General features: G+C 42.1%; 1 protein-coding gene across 6 annotated transcripts in view; it reads left to right on the top strand.

The window, feature by feature from the left end:
* The window catches only part of Wdr62 (WD repeat domain 62), a 74,273-nt gene that overhangs the window by 36,325 nt on the left and 16,807 nt on the right, over positions 1 to 21,141 (top strand). For 5 of the 6 annotated variants that reach the window (XM_076762644.1, XM_076762640.1, XM_076762643.1 and 2 more), the window contains exon 4: positions 16,732 to 16,823. In XM_076762644.1, the coding sequence (XP_076618759.1) occupies positions 16,732 to 16,823 (92 nt within the window). Of the gene's footprint in view, positions 1 to 4,487; positions 5,279 to 16,731; positions 16,824 to 21,141 lie in introns of those variants that run through there. The other variant, XM_076762641.1, reaches the window with a different exon arrangement.

Genomic DNA, 21,141 nt, shown 5'->3' with positions numbered 1-21,141 from the left:
CAACGTTGCTTTGTCATTTTTAACTATTCACAGAATCCGGAAAATTCTGGCCAATATTCCTTTAGAATCAGGCTAGAGACTTTCGTCTAAGAACCATTCTAATCTAGTTTCCATCGATTTCCAGGGCAGTCGTTGCATCTTGGAAACAACTTTTACTTGGAAATCGTTCGTCCAGAATTCGGAACTTGTTTCTGTTTGACCGAGAACTCGGCGAAATTCATTTGCAATGCAGTCTCGGAACAGGTGAACTGCTCGCAGCTGGTGCAGGTCGTTGACCGAGTTCGACACACTTTATTCAGTGAACCCTCTGCTTTTACTTTTTCTCGAAAGGGCCATTGACGACGGTTCGACGACCTGGTCAATCGCGGTGCTTCGGGATCCCTTACCCTAACCTAACTTCAAAATCGATAATTAACCTTTTGTTAAAATATTGCACCGTTCCGTAGAATCTTACCAAACCGAGTTCAGACTTTGGACAATTTATACTAACGCTATTTGCATTCGTTTTCTATTCGAATTTTCTAACAATGTACGCAGTCGTTAAATTTGTTATTCGACCAAGCCGCTAGACAAACTTGCAACAGCCAGAAGAGAGAGTCGGATGCCCATCACTAGCTACGACTTCCTGTTTTGTCTAACGGTACGATACACCGGCGATTCTTCCACGGCGCTCCCAGCAGCTGATCTTTTGATCTCACTGCTGCTGTTCCTGCGGATTAATTCGTTAATTTTACGCCGTGGTATTCGCGAAGAATAACTATATTTATTTAGAAACTAAGCACGGATTTACAAACTAAAACACGAATAGAATATTCTTCGTATACATGGGGCGCGGTGCTTTGTAATTCGCGCCGGTGGTTCGATAAACCCTTTTAGACGTTATTACGTCGGAGATTAATGGCTAATAAGAGACACACCTTTGCTTGCCAACAGCCCTTTCGCGACCCTTGCTACACGCCACGGGCTTTTATCACTCGTCTGCACGTTTTAACAGAATTGCTTCTTCTTATCGCGCGACCCGACCTTCCATGTCCCGCTTTCTATTTTTCATTTTATAGCCGGCGGGCCGTTGTACCTAGAGAAAATACAGAAAATTCTTAATAATTTGTACACGCTCGTATGCATATCTGTGATTGGAAGACGATGAACTCGAGCAAACTGACGGAACTCGTGTGACCAGAATGGAACGAGCGAATAATTAATTCAAGCACTGATCTGCGCATCCGTCGCATAGAAGCAACGGCTCTTCCGCTTCCGCGATCGGAAATTAGTACCTGCGAGATTCATTATCGGTCGAGACACGACCTTCTTAATTATGCATTCCGCTGGCCGCAAAAATCTCCGGACAACCTTCGAACGAAATTTGAAATCGATTGTGGCGACTTGCTATTGTCCTGGCCCACCCTTATACGCCTGGACATTCGATTATATAGGAATAACTGGTCAGGGGAGTGCAAGAGTCACCCCAAACAAATTTCGTTTCATTTTTCCTTACATTTTTTTTTGTTGTACGTTTTTAAAGATATAATTTGTCTGGGATGCGTGAGACACTCTGTAAACGAATCAAAATTCCCTAAATTACAGATTTGGTTTCGTATACAGGGTGTTTGGCCATCCCTGGGAAAAATTTTAATGGGGTTATTAACGTTTAAAGTTCCGCCTGTTTGGAATTTTTTTCTCGAAAGTGGGTAGGATTTCAGGGGTATGTCTAATGACCAAAAATGATTGTAATTAATCCCCGCAATTGAAAATAATTTTTCCAAAACAATTTGAAACCTTTTAATTTTGTCGAAAAATTTCACACCTTCTCGAATTTTTTTCTCGAAAGTGGGTAGGATTTCGAGGGTATGTCTAATGACCAAAACTGATTGTAATTGACCCCTGCAGCCAAAAGTATTTTTTTTAGAACGATTTGAAATATTTTTTTTCGCCGAAAAATTAAGGCACCTACCCCCTGTCGATTTTTCTTAAAAATACCTTTTTCATTTTTAGCAATTTTATTTGACACCCTACAGAAAAGTTGTCTAATACTTTTTTGTAGGTACCCGTGAGCTCTACTTCAGAAAAAAGTTTCATTGAAATATATTCACTATTGTAGGAGTTATGGCTGTTTATGGGGTTTTTCTCATTTTGCGGGCTCAAGGACCAACTTTTCGAATATTTTTGCGATTTGTACATATTCTACACTAAAATGCGCTTAGTTTGCTTTTTTAAACATTAAAATCGTCCAATCCGTTCAGAAGTTATGACGTTTTAAAGATGCGTATGAAAATTCGGGCAGACATTTCTGGCCAGAAATTAGATTTTCGGTAAGGAATTTTTTTCTCGAAAGTACATAGGATTTCGGGGGTATGTGTAATGACCAAAAATGATTGTAATTAACCCCCACAACTGAAAATAATTTTTCCAAAACAATTTGAAACCTTTTAATTTCGTCGAAAAATTTCACACCTACTCGATTTTTTTTCTCGAAACTGGTTAGGATTTCCAGGGTATGTCTAATGACCAAAAATGATTGTAATTAACCCCCGCAATCGAAAATAATTTTTCCAAAACGATTTGAAACTTTTGAATTTTGCCGAAAAATGTCACACCTTCTCGAATTTTTTTCTCGAAAATGCGTAGGATTTCGGGGGTATGTGTAATGACGAAAAATGATCGTAATTGACCCTTGCAATTGAAAATAATTTTTTTAGAACGATTTGGAATTTTTTAATTTCGTCGAAAAATTTCACACTTTCTCGAATTTTTTTCTCGAAAATGCGTAGGATTTCGGGGGTATATGTAATGACGAAAAATGATCGTATTTGACCCTTGCAACTGAAAATAATTTTTCCAAAACAATTTGAAACCTTTTAATTTCGTCGAAAAATTTCACACCTACTCGATTTTTTTTCTCGAAACTGGTTAGGATTTCCAGGGTATGTCTAATGACCAAAAATGATTGTAATTAACCCCCGCAACCGAAAATAATTTTTCCAAAACGATTTGAAACTTTTGAATTTAATTGTTAATAACTTTTCAACGAAGCCTCCATCAAGAAATTGGTATTCTTGATTTTCGTCTTATTTTGCCCTCTAGAATCTTTCATTAAAATTTTTCCGAGGGATGGCTGAACTCTGTATATTTAGCGTTTTGGCGGTCATTTGCGATTCCTCGGTTGCGTAGAGCGTTTCGATCTGTAAAAGTCGCGGTCTCGCTTTCGGAGTTTTACTTTCTTGCGTGCAGATCGACAGCGTAGAATCCCGCGGGAATAAACCATACCGAATTCAAATTACGCGCTTCGTTCTCGAATTTCATCGGTACAGCCAGTCGGCCATTTTGACGCTACCCGGCAAGTAATACGTTTCAGCGTTTCGTCACGCTTCCGAAATCTTGACGGCTCGAGAAGAGGAGGATGCGTTCGACGATGACGGTTTCACGCTGGCCGTGAAGGTTCTCCGAGTCATTCGGAGAATGTGGGTGGGAAATTTCGTATTCGTCGGCCTTAACGATCGAGGACAAACGGAGAAGTGCCCACGTACCGTTCCGGCATAAACAAACATAACCAAGTACGTTCCACGATGGAAGGATAATTTTATCGGCGATCGTTTCGAAATGAGCAGGCTTTCGCGAGAAAAAAGAAATTATTTCCTCGAATTATCGATTCCTTAACCCTTAAATGCATGATGATGTATATGTACATCAGTGTTTTCTTCCTTACATAATTTCTAAACGGTAATTCAAACACAGTATTTTTTACTTTTAATAGGTGCTAAAAATATCTATCTTAGTTTTTGAACGCAAACTTTCATGATATGGCAGTTCACTTTTTTAACTGACAAAATTTGGCAGTTTGGCGCAACACTTTCAAATACACACTTTGGCGGTGAAATTGTAATTTCATTTTAGTGGATACTAAATAGTATTATTACGTGCAAAAAGTCATTCACTGCAGTAAGCCTAATTCGAAGACAATCGTATAATAGAATAGTACTTAGGGTACATTATTAATAGTAACTGTAATGCATACTGATGTAGATCTACATCAGTAAGTTTTCTTTATAAAAATATACTTTTTAGAAAAAAAAAATTTTTCTTTATTTTTCCCTTAATCTATGTTTAATTATCTACCTGTTTCAATTTATTGTATTTAAAAAGGAAAAATCATGCATTTAAGGGTTAAATAACGTTGAAATCGAAACGAACACGTGAACGACGAGTTTCGATAGAAATGCGTGCGATCAGTGCCCGTGAACGTGGCGTTAAAATCGGTGACCCGAAGGTCTGGCGTTTTGCTTGTTAGTCAGAAGTAATCGCGATGCTATTACGCTAAAAAGCAACCGGCGTACGAGGAAATCGGTGGAAAAAGTGACGGTTGGAAAGAGGGAGAAAAGACTAAACTCGAATGGCCATCGGTGGCAAAGGCCTGGCAAGTGGCAGGTAGGATATAGTCTCTGAAGCATGGGAGTGGGGTGTATGAGATAGTTGGATGGAAGAGTAGAGCAAAGAACGGCTCAGTTGAGAGTCGGACGTCCTCCGTCGCTGTTGCGTTGCTGTCGGCCACGCGACGAGGACCGGTACCGTGCAATTACCGCAATTCGCTGATCAAATTCACTTCCGTTACGTAACCGTTGGTCGGCCGATTTAATCGAGTTCCGCGTCGCGAAGACGTTCGATTTTTCCTTTCCGCTCGTGGAAATCAAACGACGCGGGTCGATGGAAGCGTCCGCTCGATGGAATGGTGCAGTTGGTCGTCGAGGAAATGCACACCGTCGCCTTGAACTTTGCCAGTATTTCGGACTCGTGCGATGAGAGGCGTTTGATTTACACCGGCCGCGGTCCGACGCGACGCCTCGGCTTATTTACGCGCGTATCAAAGTGTCCCATAAACACTGGAAAGCGACAGTCGGCCAAGAGAAGTCGATACCCTCGGACGGTGTGAGGTTATAGTTGCAGAAATCGTGAACCGGTGTTCCGCGCGAGACAGATCACGCGATCGATCGGTTCTCGTATCTTTCGATGGAACTGAAGCTCGCGAGTGGTTCGAAGGACGATCTGGATCAGGAACGTCCCGCGACTTGAGCGGGAAAGCGAACGATCGTCGACCAGAGATGTTGGAAACGAGGGATATTTGCCCGGTGACCGAGAAACTCAACACGCAACGCGTTGGACAATAGTTCTGGCGTGCGGAAAACCGCTGGAAAACTGCAGATATTCGAGGCGAAAAATGGCACTAACTGCGTCGAGGAACAGCTCGCCCGTAGTACGAGACAAAGAGAGTATGCCGGCCTACGACGTACGTATACGCAATACGCGACATTATTATCTTCTCGCACCTACTGTCGGACACCTTGCGCTGCAGGTGCAGCCGCCCGGTATTCCACAACTTTTATTTCTCTTACGCGATGCCCGCGTAGAGAATTTTCATCGAACCTCGTCGTGGTAATAATAAGTGTAGAGTAAAATGTAACGCTTACATTTACAAAGCGTATGTATATGTACCAGTATGTATACAAGGTCTAAACGTTTTTCGGTATCCCTTGGAGAGTCACGTCTTGTAAGACGATATCTAAAAGTAGGTCGCCGAGTGTTTATTAAGCGTCTCGTTTCGACCAGACGATTTTTTGTGTCACGACTCGATGTCTTCGAAGAATTTAGAGGAATTCGGAGAACTTGGCGAGGGGAACGTTCCCATCGCTTTTCAAGACACAATAATAGTCTGCAACCGGTGCATCGAGACAACCGCATTTTAATCGAAGCATCGTTCGGTTACATAAACGCGAGCACTTCCTGGCGACGATTGTTTAGCCGAATTCGACTAACTTGATTTATTAAACATCTTTCGCCCCTATTGTTTCTGCTTGCTTTAGCGTTACGCGTTCGTGTTCTGCGTATCGAGTAGCAGACTCGAAGGAAGCGCGTGATTTGTTTCGAACGCGTATAGGTTATCTTTTAGAAACATCTGCCCTTTTTTATTCGAAACGTTCGTATAGAAATATCGTCCACTCGGATGGATATTTCAGCGACAAGGTTGACCAGAATCGTGCGCAAAAGTCGTAAAAAACATCGAAACGAACGCGCGTCGCTCGATGACGAGAAACTCGTTGAATGAGGTTTCAATTGATTACGGCCATGCGATAACCTGGGAAACAAGCGGTGCCACGGTTCCAATTATTCCTCGAAAGCGATAAAGAAATACCGGTTTCGAGGTATGCGCGTAACGAGTGCACGTATGCCAAAACGCATTTCCGTCTGCGTTAACAGGCGCATTGTTGCTACCTACGATCACGTTATTTGTATTCAGATGCGTCGCAATTATCGCCTCGGAATAACAGTCTGACTTGGAAGTCGACTACGCTATCGTTCGAAGCGATTGGTACTCGTTTGCTTTGCTTACGTAGATGCGATTCGTTGATCCTCGAATTGCTTAGTTAACAAAAGTAAATTGAAAAGTTCCAAATCGTTCTGGAAAAATTATATTCGGTTGCGGGGGTCAATTACAATCATTTTTAGTCGTTACACATACCTTCGAAATCCTATCCACTTTCGAGAAAAAAAATCGGGTAGGTGCCTAAATTTTTCGACGAAAAAGAAAATTTTTAATCGTTCTGGAAAAATTATTTTCGGTTGCGGGGGTCAATTACAATCATTTTTGGTCATTACACATACCTTCGAAATCCTATCCACTTTCGAGAAAAAAAATCGAGAAGGTGTGAAATTTTTCGGCAAAATTAAAAAATTTCAAATCGTTCTGAAAAAATTATTTTCTATTGTGGGGGTCAATTGCAATCATTTTTGGTGAATAGACATACCCCCGAATTTCTACGCACTTTCGAGGAAATAATTCGAGAAGGTGTGAAATTTTTCGGCAAAATTAAAAAATTTCAAATCGTTCTGAAAAAATTATTTTCTATTGTGGGGGTCAATTAGAATCATTTTTAGTCATTACGCATACCCCCGAAATCCTACTCACTTTCGAGAAAAAAATTCGAGAAGGTGTGGAATTTTTCGACAAAATTAAAAAGTTTCAAATCGTTTTGGAAAAATTATTTTCGGTTGCGGGGGTCAATTACAATCATTTTTAGTCATTACACATACCTTCGAAATCCTATCCACTTTCGAGAAAAAAAATCGGGTAGGTGCTGGAATTTTTCGGCGAAAAAAAAAATTTTTAATCGTTTCGAAAAAATTATTTTCGGATGCGGGGGTCAATTACAATCATTTTTGGTCATTAGACATACCTTTGAAGTCCTAGCCACTTTCGAGAAAAAAATTCCTTACTGAAAATCTAGGTGCTTAAATTTTTCGACGAAATTAAAATATTTCAAATCGTTCTGAAAAAAATATTGTTAGCTGTGGGGGTCAATTACAATAACTTTTGGTGAATAGACATACCCCCGAAATCCTGCGCATTTTCGAGAAAAAAATTCCAAACGATCGGAACTTTAAACGTTAATAACTTTTCAACGAAGCCTCCATCGACAAATTGGTATTCTTGATTTTCGTCTTATTTTGGCCTCTAGAATGCCCCAGGTGTGGCTGAACACCCTGTATATAAATAAAACTATTTTTATTTCTATACTGCATTAACTTTTACACGCCATTTTAGTAACGATGAGAATATTGAAAAATTTAGAAACATTGAAATTTACTCGAATTATGTGTTTGTAGTAATCTTGGCTTCGCCGGTCACCGGTGACCCCCGTGGCAGTCGACGTGTTAATAAATTCAGAGCCGCATTTGACGGAATTAACCGCGAATACAATATCGTCTTCTGTACCGAAGGAACTATTTTGCACGCTTACAGAGCATTCTTGTATACGTTCTCAGACGATTTTCTGAATTTATCTCATGCCGTGAAAAGCCGCATTATGGACGGTCTCTCGACGGCGCGTTAATAGCAGCTCCAAGCAACTGTACCTCGAAACATTTGCATCCGTTTTACGTTTGCAGTTCCTCGTCTATTCATACGATGCGAAAAATCCTCACGCTGCGCCTCGCCAGCTAATAAACCAGCTTTAATAGTTATCTTCGTCCCGCGTTCCTCGGAGCGATTCGTCGGAACCGATATTCAAATCGCAGCATTATTATTATTAACGCTCGCCGGTGCATTGTACCGGACGTTTACCGTCGAAAACCTACTTTCACAATTTCTCCGTGTTTTTTTTCGAGAACTCTGGTCGGGGGTGACGTTCGCTTTGGTAACGAATATTTTCGTTGGACGAAACGAAAAATCCGAGAATCGACGCGGCACAGTTTCCGCGACTTCTATTCACCGTCAGCGGGGAAACGGTGGAATGACAAAAGTGTACCAGTCCCGATAACCACCTGCCTCGTTTCAGCTTGCAGTTTATCTCGGGTTCGTGCATCGGTACCGTTCGCCGAACGCACACTCGCAGACCCCGAGCATTCGAATGTGTCGCTATCTCGGCTAAACCACTGCCGGTGAACAGCACGCGTTGCCACAACGACATCGCGATTGCGAGACCTCGGAGTACATACAGCGACGAGCTAAATTAAACAGACGGAATTTTAACACGGATAATATTTTATTCGATATTTCACGTAGACGTTTGTTCGTTGGGTTTACCGGTGCGAAAACATTAATCTTCGAATAACCTATTAAAGTTAACCTTCTAACCCGGCATACAGACACACATTCTCGGTAAAATGATTAACCCGACCTCGTTGCAAACAATGGACAATTAAAGAGCGTAATGTAGAAGTTCCATTGAAGGAAGATTAACGAAGATATTATGTAGATAAAATAGCGCATAAATGGTCCCCGTGTAAATAGACGAATTGGCGAAGTGCTCGATAGAAAATGCGGGTTACGAACCGTTTGGTTACGGTTGGGTTACGCAGTTTTCTCGCGGTCAACGAGATTACCGTTCCATATAAGGCTCTTTAGCATAAATTAAACCCATTACACCAGCATCTCGCAACGCGGGCATTATTATCACCCGTACCGCGCGCTCGGAGACCGAACCTGTTTTCCTTTTTCTATTATCGTCGTTCCGCTCGATTTCGTTACTTCGCGAAAGCCACCGAGAACGATAGTTTGATTCGTCGAAAAAATGTCCCTTCGAGGACACTTTCCATGCGGAGGAAATGCAGAGGAAACAAGTTCCAAGTTCAACTCGAAATTAGAGACAACGTTGGTCTTGAATAGTTTCGTGGAGACACGATGAATATTATCTAAAAATTCGATTAATCCCACGTATTGCAGAACTAGTTCATGAAAAGATACTTTGCACGCATCCGTATTTAATATCTTGTTCCTGCAGTTCCGTTCTCGATCCCCGATTATTAACAGTCGAATAAAGTTATCGGTATGGCGAGATAAATCGTTAAACCGGTACTTATCGTCCGGACACGCGTTAATTTACACGGCTGTCGGTTTAACCGGTGCACCTTTGCAGAGACCGGCTTCTTCTCGTTCCTCTAAGACACGATGCCGTTCGGTTCGCTCGCTTATTCTTATTCTTCGACGACGCGGTATAACTGTACCAGGGTGTGGCTTACACGCCGTGACGGGGAAACAGTCTTGCACGAAATTCATAATAGCCCGTTAGATCGATCTGCTATAGTAACGCTGGCAACGCATTCGACCACGAATCCATGCGAATCTCGACCTTTGCTACTGCTTTAAACTCAAGCACTAAGAAAAATCGACAGGATAGCTGTTGAAATTTTTCGACGAAAAAAAAAACATTTCAAATCGTTTCAAAAAAAATACTTTTGGCTGCAGGGGTCAATTATAATCATTTTTGGTCAATAGACATACCCTCGAAATCCTACCCAGTTTCGAGAAAAAAATTTGAGAATGTGAAATTTTTCGACGAAATTAAAAAATTCCAAATCGTTCTAAAAAAATTATTTTCAATTGCAAGGGTCAATTACGATCATTTTTCGTGATTATACATACCCCCGAAATCCTACGCACTTTCGAGAAAAAAATTCGAGAAGGTATGAAATTTTTCGACAAAATTAAAAAGTTTCAAATCGTTCTGAAAAAATTATTTTCTATTGTGGGGGTCAATTACGATCATTTTTCGTCATTACACATACCCCCGAAATCCTACGAACTTTCGAGAAAAAAATTCCAGAAGGTGTGAAATTTTTCGACAAAATTAAAAAGTTTCAAATCGTTCTGAAAAAATTATTTTCTATTGTGGGGGTTAATTACGATCATTTTTCGTCATTACACATACCCCCGAAATCCTACGCACTTTCGAGAAAAAAATTCGAGAAGGTGTGAAATTTTTCGACGAAATTAAAAAATTCCAAATCATTCTAAAAAAATTATTTTCAATTGCAAGGGTCAATTACGATCATTTTTCGTCATTACACATACCCCCGAAATCCTACGCACTTTCGAGAAAAAAATTCGAGAAGGTGTGAAATTTTTCGACGAAATTAAAAAATTCCAAATCGTTCTAAAAAAATTATTTTCTATTGTGGGGGTCAATTACGATCATTTTTCGTCATTACACATGCCCCCGAATTCCTACGCATTTTCGAGAAAAAAATTCGAGAATGTGTGAAATTTTTCGACAAAATTAAAAAGTTTCAAATCGGTCTGAAAAAATTATTTTCTATTGTGGGGGTCAATTACGATCATTTTTCGTTATTACACATACCCCAGAATTCCTACGCACTTTCGAGAAAAAAATTCGAGAAGGTGTAAAATTTTTCGGCAAAATTAAAAAGTTTCAAATCGTTCTAAAAAAATTATTTTCAATTGCAAGGGTCAATTACGATCATTTTTCGTTATTACACATACCCTCGAATTCCTACGCACTTTCGAGAAAAAAATTCGAGGTGTGAAATTTTTCGACAAAATTAAAAAATTCCAAATTGTTCTGAAAAAATTATTTTCAATTGCAAGGGTCAATTACGATCATTTTTCGTTATTACACATACCCCCGAATTCCTACGCATTTTCGAGAAAAAAATTCGTGAAGGTAGACCAGGAATCCTGTTGCACCCATTCTTTCCACGTTTTGGGTAGATATGAAAACGTTAACGTAAATATAGTACGAAAGTTGGGATTTTCCAATCAAATTGAAGATAAACTACTGACAAATAATATTTGTGAGTTTTGTAGTTTTAAACGTAGGAATCTGAAGCCCATCAACTTAACAACTAATGTAAATTTAATGTTAAATCTCGTTAAGCTCGTCTTCTAGTTTCCGAGATGACTCGACAGATGAATTATTTGAATGACAATCTGGCGGCATTCGTCGTGCACGTACAAGATTAATTGGACTTCCTTCTTGGGAACGAGTGTAGCGATCAATATTTATCGCGAGCGACTCCTCGTTCTTGAACGCGTCCTTCGTCAGATATTATTTCTCAAAGGTGCGTTAGACTGACATTTTCTTAGACACAGTCCAGTTCGACGTAGGATCGTGAAGGGTTAAAAAATATAAAATGTTTCGTTTGGCATCTCCGTAAAGTTTATTGCCGCCAAGGATCGATCTTATTCTCGAAGCGTAACATTCGCTCTGAAGATCGTAAGTTCCGCGACTCTCTTCATTCAGACGCGACGAACGAATCCTATCTGGTGTTATGTAAGCTTTCGTATTATGCGAAGGAGACCTTGTCTTCCATCGGCCGTGTATTACGTCATGCCAGGTTCTATCACGATGCACCAACTACCGCTGCTGCTTCTACCGTGACGCCTGCGTTAGTCCCGCAAATTACACCTCGTATGCGCAGTTGCTTTTTTTTTTACCACCAACTCTGTTCCTTCTCTCTTTTCAGTCGCGTCTTTCGCTCCTCGAGCTGAAATTCCTCGCAGGAAACGTTGAACGAAGCGAAGAACGATCTCCCTCGCGGGGAAATCCATTCCGATAGAGCATAGTCACCGTTACGAAGTTTCTTTAATCCTTATTCGTTGCTAGTCGAGTTACTCGACCGTTGTTCGAAGCATCAAAAATCGTTCCAACGTTTCCTGGTGATTTGTTTAAACGTATGTCAATTTTTCCACGAAGCTATCCTCTGGGTCTGCGTAGGCGCTACAAGTTTGTGACGTCATGGCGCACGCACGGAGACAGACAAAAGTCGCCTATTATTCGTAGAAATTGATCGACCGACGACCTTCGCGAAGACTATTTGCAATAACGATTGGCGCGTTTTGGTAAACGCAGGCGAACCGCAGAACTGAAAGGCAGCTCTCGGTCGCGTCGTGTCCGTATTTGGCGCGTGCCCACGTAACTCTAAGCGACGTACGCGGCCGCCTTGTTGAAACGGACCATGCATTTCTGCATTCTTTTCATTGTATCGACCGACAAAACGTTCCTCGAGTCTCTCATTATCTCGGTCAGTGCGCGCGGTGCACCGCGTAATAGATAGCCTGGTTGCCAGGAATCGGCGCGCGACTCGCGATCGTCTCACCCTCGCTTCGCCATCATCCTCGACAATTTCTGCATGTTCGATCGCCTATCGATTACCCGGCCCACCCCCGGTCCCGATTTCGTTGCCAACAAGATTATTTATCGCATCGCCAACAAACTTTCAAAGAAATCCCGCGTACAAACGCCGCGGATTCGTACGCCATTGCTCTGCCGTTGGCACAATGGCGGGGCATCGGAACGAGAAAGAAACACCGTGGGGCGAAAACAATTCAGGAATAAAAATTATGAACGAAAAATTAACGACGCGAGTCTTCCCCGACGAATTTCACTTTCGTTCGGAAATTACACGCGTCTGAACGCGGTTTTAACGAACCCGCAGATTCTCGAAGAGTCCACGGCGTGGAACATGATTTGAACGATAGGCGTATCGAGGGAGGAGGAAACGTGCAAAAAGTCGGTTAATGTGCATTAACGTGCCGGTGGTTCCCGTGCAAGGACGCCTGCTGAATCATCGCTAAAAGCGTCGTAACCGGTTCCACCCGAAGCACGCGTTATGCGATTGTTAATCTGCCGCGAGAGATATTTCGAGGTTTGAAGTTAAGTTGACAAGCAGCCTCTGGCTGGGTCTTCTCGTGCGTATTACTCGTTCGTACGACGAACGATGTTATGGACCGTTTTATTGCGCCCGTAGCCGGTGTCTGGGGCACCTTACAACACCCTTGCGTTTTCCAGCGCGTGTTCCGTGAAACTGCAACAGCAACGCCGACCGTTACGAAACCTTTCGTACAACGACCATAGATGTACATACACAGAAATCCGTGGCACGCGCTCTCGTGCCCACATCCAGCTCGTTACGATTTCCATGGACCAACGTCGACAAGAATCTCGCGCGCCTCGGTAAGGTGTAGGTCGATTCCATTAACGCGATCGTTTCGAAGCGATCCGCGTCCACGGCTGGGCCTGTTTTTCTTTCGAAACGCCTGTCGCTTTTCATTGCTGTCCGCGTGTGGTAAACGCGCGTCCAACTTTCCCTCCAAGGTCTCCGTCGTTGCACGGTTTTCTTATCGTTCTCCGTGGCAATAATTCAAAATAAAACAGTTTTAACTTTGCATCGCATTAGCACACCGACAACGGACGGGCATTTAAACTACTTGGAATACTCGAGCTCTCGCGTTCCCCCTTTGTCTTCCGCTCGCTATCCTCCTTTTGGAGGACGGTAGAGGTTAGGACGAGGCTCGAGTTTCGTCTATCCAGTAGCGCAAATGCACGGCAACCGAGCTCGAACTAAAGTAAATTTCTTATCATTGTTGCTGCTGAACCCATTGTATCATCGACATTTTCGCAACGAGCCTTTGTAAATAATATCGTTTAGACGCCCACGCGAACCGAGCAAGTCGACCGCGTAACGAATCGATGTCCTATGAAACCCGTAATCAAGATACTCGACCGTATTTCTTGTCTCTGCCTACGCCGATCTCGATTCTCCACGAACCATATACTAATCGCGCGTAACTTCCGCCGATGCAAATCGGTAGGATTTTACAACGAAATCGATGATCTCCTTGAACGTCCATGACGCAATCGATCGTTATTTTTCTTGCACGGTCGTTCGATTTACGCAGAATCCGCGCGTCGTCCGTCGCAATGGCCGCTACGAGGAAACGTCGCGCGCCTGTTGAAGTAATATTATTTCGTATTTTGCTTTGCGTTGGGCTAAAATCGAAGTTTAACGAAGAAAGCTCGCTCGCTTTCGCGGCTCTACGGCGAGATGCTGCGTCGATTTGCAGGAAATTGGCTCAGTGGGTCGTAATTACAAACAAATGATCGATGAAAGTTCTAGGGAGAGCGCAAGTGTCTTCATCGTGCCTCGAAGGAAAGTCGCTACAAATCAAGGATCGTTAAAGAGTTGCGTTCGCGGTTCCAGTCAACATACCGCCGCTTTCTACCAGCAAACTGTATGTGCGGTAATCGAGATGTTCATGCCGTCGATGAGACCTCTTTTGCTCGGATAATAGCCATTTCCAAATTTGTCCAGTCATATCACATCCTGTGTGGTGTATCTTAACGCATTAGGGAACGACAGGACAAGGAAAAACGAGATCAGACTTGAAAACTAAAAAATCCCCAAGCTTCCCAGTCCGAGTATTTAGGTTAATCTTTACGAGGGGCAAAGGATGTGCAATTACAGCAATTGTCGCGCAACTCTTGTCAAGGCTACGCTTCATATACATATAACTGCCTCTTAGAACAAGGTGCCATCGTTGAATGCACAAGGAAAGCTAACGTCATCCTTGTTAGACGCGCATCTAATAATATGTATAAGTAAATCCGAGTTACTGGCTCGCAATTTTTCACGTATCCTGTAGTTAACCAGCAGCGGCCTTGTCGGGAATCGACTTCGAAACGTAGAATTTTCTCGTCACGCAGCGTAGTGTTGTTGATATCGATCGAGCGAGTTTCTCTGAACTTCTTCCGAGAGCTGTGAAAAAAGAAGAAAAAAAAAACGGAAGCACGCTGCATTCACAAACCTCGCCTACGCGAAGCATTTCAGATTGCATCGATGCCCCACTAACGACCAAATTAAACAATTTCAAATCGTTCTAAAAAAATTATTTTTAGCTAGGGGGATCAATTACAATCATTTTTGGTGAATAGACATACCCCCGAATTCCTACGCACTTTCGAGAAAAAAATTCGAGAAGGTGTGAAATTTTTCGACAAAATTAAAAAGTTTCAAATCGTTCTGAAAAAATTATTTTCTATTGTGGGGGTCAATTACAATCATTTTTGGTGAATAGACATACCCCCGAATTCCTACGCACTTTCGAGAAAAAAATTCGAGAAGGTGTGAAATTTTTCGGCAAAATTAAAAAGTTTCAAATCGTTCTGAAAAAATTATTTTCAGTTGTGGGGGTCAATTACAATCATTTTTGGTGAATAGACATACCCCCGAATTCCTACGCACTTTCGAGAAAAAAATTCGAGAAGGTGTGAAATTTTTCGGCAAAATTAAAAAGTTTCAAATCGTTCTGGAAAAATTATTTTCTATTGTGGGGGTCAATTACAATCATTTTTTGTGAATAGACATACCCCGGAATTCCTACCCACTTTCGAGAAAAAAATTCGAGAATGTGAAATTTTTCGGCAAAATTAAAAAGTTTCAAATCGTTCTGAAAAAATTATTTTCTATTGTGGGGGTCAATTACAATCATTTTTGGTGAATAGGCATACCCCCGAATTCCTACGCACTTTCGAGAAAAAAATTCGAGAAGGTGTGAAATTTTTCGGCAAAATTAAAAAGTTTCAAATCGTTCTGGAAAAATTATTTTCAGTTGTGGGGGTCAATTACAATCATTTTTGGTCATTACACATACCCCCGAATTCCTACGCACTTTCGAGAAAAAAATTCCTTACCGAAAATCTAATTTCTGGCCAGAAATGTCTGCCCGAATTTTCATACGAATCTTTAAAACGTCATAACTTCTGAACGAATTGGACGATTTTAATGTTTAAAAAAACAAACTACGCGTATTTTAGTGTAGAATATGTACAAATCGCAAAAATATTCGAAAAGTTGGTCCTTGAGCCCGCAAAATGAGAAAAACCCCATAAACAGCCATAACTCCTACAATAGTGAATATATTTCAATGAAACTTTTTTCTGAAGTAGAGCTCACGGGTACCTACAAAAAAGTATTAGACAACTTTTCTGTAGGGTGTCAAATAAAATTGCTAAAAATGAAAAAGGTATTTTTAAGAAAAATCGACAGGGGGTAGGTGCCTCAATTTTTCGGCGAAAAAAAAATATTTCAAATCGTTCTAAAAAAAATACTTTTGTCTGCAGGGGTCAATTACAATCATTTTTGGTCATTAGACATACCCCTGAAATCTTACCCACTTTCGAGAAAAAAATTCGAGAAGGTGTGAAATTTTTCGGCAAAATTAAAAAATTTAAAATCGTTCTGAAAAAATTATTTTCTATTGTGGGGGTCAATTAGAATCATTTTTGGTCATTACACATACCCCAGAAATCCTACCCACTTTCGAGAAAAAAATTCGAGAAGGTGTGAAATTTTTCGGCAAAATTAAAAAGTTTCAAATCGTTCTGGAAAAATTATTTTCAGTTGCGGGGGTCAATTACAATCATTTTTGGTGAATAGACATACTCCCGAAATCCTACGCGTTTTCGAGAAAAAAATTCCTTTCGTCGTTTTGTTCGCACGATTTTTCATGCAGCTTGAATATTGGGTCGTGAAATTGCAACAGAAAGACTCTGGCTATTATTATGACTTGGCTGTCGGTGCTTGGATACCTTACGTATTTAAACTGATACTTTCGAATGTGTTGGAAAGTATCGTTACGATGATTTTTATTTGCATTTGTTGTAGATCAAGCTGGAACGTGTGCTTGGCGTGACCGTGTCGAGCAATGCAGCCCTGGACTGCGACGCAACTAGCGAGCTGGTCGCCTATCCTGCCGGGTATGTTCAAGTCCAGTCTCTTCATTTTCTTTGATCGATTCCTTCGACGTCATTTTACTTGTAGGATAGTAATTGAAACATAGTGGGAGAGGAGAGTTTAACGACACGAATCGTAATACAAATCTGCTGACTCAAAGGCCGGTCGATATTCGTGGGAACGGCCACGGGAAGAAACACAGCGAGACTTTGCATAACGCGGCACACGGAAGAACAGGATTATCTCGATCAGCTGGCGATACCGGATCGCGATATTTCGCCAAAGAGATGCTTGCTTCGATCGAATTGGTCGCGCACCTGACTCACGTAGCTTTTACGGGGTCTAGCTGACCGTTAGTTTTCGATTTTCCCAACAAATTTGCATTCCTTTCAAGTGAACTAGCAGGAGAATCGCCCTATACATCATCGCATCATAGCAGACCCAAACGCGTTTCGTTTGATCCTAACGATGTACTTGTTAGCCGACTTTCCGACTTCCCAAGGCGACCAAATACATAGACCGGATACGTAGCATAACGTAGATAAACGACGAGGCGAACTGGTTGCAAGATGGTGGCGACCGTGAAAGAAAGTTCGGGTTCGTTAGCGCGAACGGCGAAGGAAAAAATGCGCGCGCGATTCTGTCGGTCACGGATAAACGCGACGGCACAAAAGGAGTCTCTCGCAGCTCGTTTCTTCTTTGGTCGCGTGAATGGAAGAATGGCGAAAGTGCGATGAGGAGATTATGCCGGTTTATCGCGCGCTCCGTAGCAAGGGAAGCGTTTCGTCCATGTCCTTTCTCTCTACCGATTTCTGGTATCCTCGTCTCTCGTTCCACATTTTTTCCTTTTCAAGAACCCCCCCCTGTTGCCTTAGGAATTAGAATCCGATCTCGTTTCGTTAAACGTTGCCGAAGAGAGATCGTATCTAGGCTTGCTCGTTAGCCGCTTGTCGCTAATTACCCCCGTGATTCTAAAAATGGCTTCGACTCGTCGCGTAATCGTCGATTGCTCGAACGGAAAGGAAGCTCGATCCTTCGGCGCGTTATCGATCGTTGGGGGATTCTTTATCCCCGGAACTCGGTTTTGCAGTCGTTGGTGCGAAACGGACGGAAACAGGCCTAAGTCGGACGACTGGTATCGTCGTGGCAACGCGGCAAATATCGGATGCAAGCAACTACGTATGGCACTCGGAAATCGGGTCAAGAGAGAGGTGAATGGACCAAAAGATTCCGCGTCCGAGATTCGCCTCGGCCGATACTCGCGTATCGGCGACAATTAAATCGCTCGATCGACCTGCCAATCTCTGCAGCCTTCCTCCGTTCGCGTTTTTCGCCTCGTTGCAAGTATCTCCGCGACCTGTTCGACAGACCGGTTTTCGAAGTCTCGAGATATATTTATTATTGTCGATTTACAGCAAATAACGTCGAGAAGTAGTAGGTATCTGTTCTTGACGATAGTAGTATCATCAATAGCTAATGAACAACGAAGGTACTATACAGAGTAGGCCACCCTTGGGAAAAATTTTAATGGGGGATTCTAGCGGCCAAAATAAGACGAAAATCAAGAATATCAATTTGTTAATTGAGGCTTCGTTAAAAAGTTATTAACGTTTAAAGTTCCACCCGTACTGAATTTTCGGGGGTATGTGTAATGACCAAAAATGATTGCAATTGACCCCCCACAAGCGAAAATAATTTTTCCAGAACGATTTGAAATTGTTGAATTTAATTGTTAATAACTATTTAACGAAGCCTCTATCAACGAATTGGTATTCTTTATTTTCGTCTTATTTTGGCCTCTAGAATCCCGCATTAAAATTTTTCCCAGGAGTGGCCGAGCACCCTGTATTTTGGCCAGTATCAGTTACAAATATGAAAGGTTTATGAAATTTTCGACACGCATTCCGTTGCCGTCGAACAACATTATGGTATTTCCAGCCGGTTAATAAACTGTAATTGCATAGAAACTGCAACGAACTCGACGAGATATCACGGCCCCCCTCGCCGCGGCGAGTACGCGTGTTTACGCGTGCGTGAACAAGTCTCAACAGGATCGAAAGTAGCTGGAACTCGCGTGCTCGGTGTTTCTCGCCATGTCCGGTTATCGCTCGAGCTGTTACTTCATCAAATCTTATGTCATCGCATTTAGGAATATGTATTTCTTTAGCGCCGTTCATAATTTCCTTTCAAAGAATTCGATTTGCAGTGGTATTTCTAGATCCACGGCAAATGGCGTCCAAGCGCCATCGTTCTGCGATTCGTTGGTAATTCGTAAGAGATTATAGGTTTCGCGAATATCCTAGTTACATACGTGCATTATTATCGCTAGATTCACGGAATCTGTATATTTAAAACCATATTTAATTAACGCTGCTACGCGAATTACAGATGCCACGAGTCGACTAATTGCAATTCGGTTAATTATCGCTTGTTCGTAACATCGCGCCTACGGTTCAACAGACTACAGAGTCGAGACACGGTCTTTGAAAACTCTTTCGCTATTTAACTTGTACGCTGTACAGTGTTCGGATCCATTTAAATCAACCACATGATTTTGGACAACCTGTACAGTTTTACGCGAGTCGGTCGACCGAACTGAAGTCTTAATAAGCAACTCGTTCTCTGTAAAACCGGATGCTCGCGCGAATTTATGCTTGCTTCTATTTTAATTTGGCACGTTCAATCGTTCGTTTCGGTAACATTTTAGAAAAGTATTTACCACAAAGTACACTGCAAGTTAAATAAGTGAACGGTAGTTATCCCCTCTGCCGACAGGGGGCTCCCCTCGACACGCCATGAAGCTCGTAGCGTAGTGGAACCTGATCCGGGCTCAAATGTCGACGAGATAATTGTGTTATTACGAGCTATCCTTCGTTCTTTATCCTTTTTTACGTTCAGCAAGATACGAAGCTGGAACACGTGTCCCGAAACCTGAGTTCCGTGGTTTCAAATATCGAAATTTCGTCGTAATTAAAATCGCGTCTATCGGGATGCCTTATCGTCGTGGCCAAGAAACAGGACTCTCGTTTTCTTTCGTGGCCATTTCGCGACAATTGAATATGACGTGCATTAGTGGTTCGAGCGTGTATCGTATAGCGACACCAACTGTGCCGAGAACGCGATTTCAAGGTTAGAAAGTGCTTGACATTGCATGTACACCGTGTTACGAACGAAGGAGGAAAGTTCCGCTTTCCCGGTTTCTCGATCTACTCTGTTTCCCAGTTTCGAGACTCCACATTCTTCGAGCTTAATCGAGAGAGGCGATATAAAGCAAGAAAATGATCGTCCGCTGATCGACGGAGAAAATTTCGCGCGAAGAAGTCGCTCTTCTCGGAAATTTCACCCATTTAACGAACGCAACGACCCTCGTTCGATTTGGACACGATTCCTTTACCACTTTTCGAGTCGTGATAGAAAAATGGTCACGACCACGAATCGAGTCGATAATGGTGGTAGAGATTTCTACTCGACACCATGAATTATCTCTGTTACCGACTGGCGCCACCAAGATTCCCACAGACGCCTGTCTTCACCGCAACAATATTGCTCTTTAATGTTCTTCCGGCTAATTCGATTTGTTCCGGTAGCTTCGTCGAGTTGGTTTTTGTTCTCGGCTCCTGTGAACCGCCTATCCCCAACCCTTTTCCACGAAAAGCAAAACAAGACCGGTTAAATGAGATGGAAAGACGTTAACGTTGAACACGATTCAAGTTGAATTCTCAAACTTCGGAAGCCATTAGTCGATCGGTAAGAACAAACTCAGTTTCGATGAAAAGTTTTCATTGTTTAAAACGAAGTTCCTATAGATCGCAACATCTGAATGCAAATGCATGCACCCTGCAATAGCTACGTTTTCCCGCCTTAACCTAACTTTCCCTACAACAGTTTATACTTGAATAGAAACTGTAATCAGTTTGTTTTTAAATTTGTTGGCTTCCCAGGACATAAGTGGAGTTTATTTCCAGTAAAAGTATAGAGCACCGTAGATTACCCTAGACTTAATTTCATGCTAGAGCCAGGAAGTAGCGTACCATTCGATTCTACAAGGTTGCGACGCTAGTTCGAGCGGCGTTATGCCGCAACCGATCCGATAGCTCGAGGAAACCTCCGGCGTTTCATTTCACGCTAATTACGCGATGCTTGCTCGAGCGTTTTCCCATCCGCGCGTTCCAAAATCGAGATTGAACTTTCCTCCAAGGCCGCGAATAGATATTCGGGTCAACATTTTTCTCGTTGCATCTTTACGAATCCCTACAGATGGCGGCATATATTATATCAGACACACGTCGAATAAACCGCATATTTCGAGGGATAACCTTACTTTTCTACGATTGTCGTGGG

This window comes from Colletes latitarsis, chromosome 3 (genome assembly GCF_051014445.1).
Source record: "Colletes latitarsis isolate SP2378_abdomen chromosome 3, iyColLati1, whole genome shotgun sequence".
NCBI lineage: Eukaryota > Metazoa > Arthropoda > Insecta > Hymenoptera > Colletidae > Colletes > Colletes latitarsis.
This window is presented reverse-complemented; position numbering and strand designations above follow the sequence as displayed.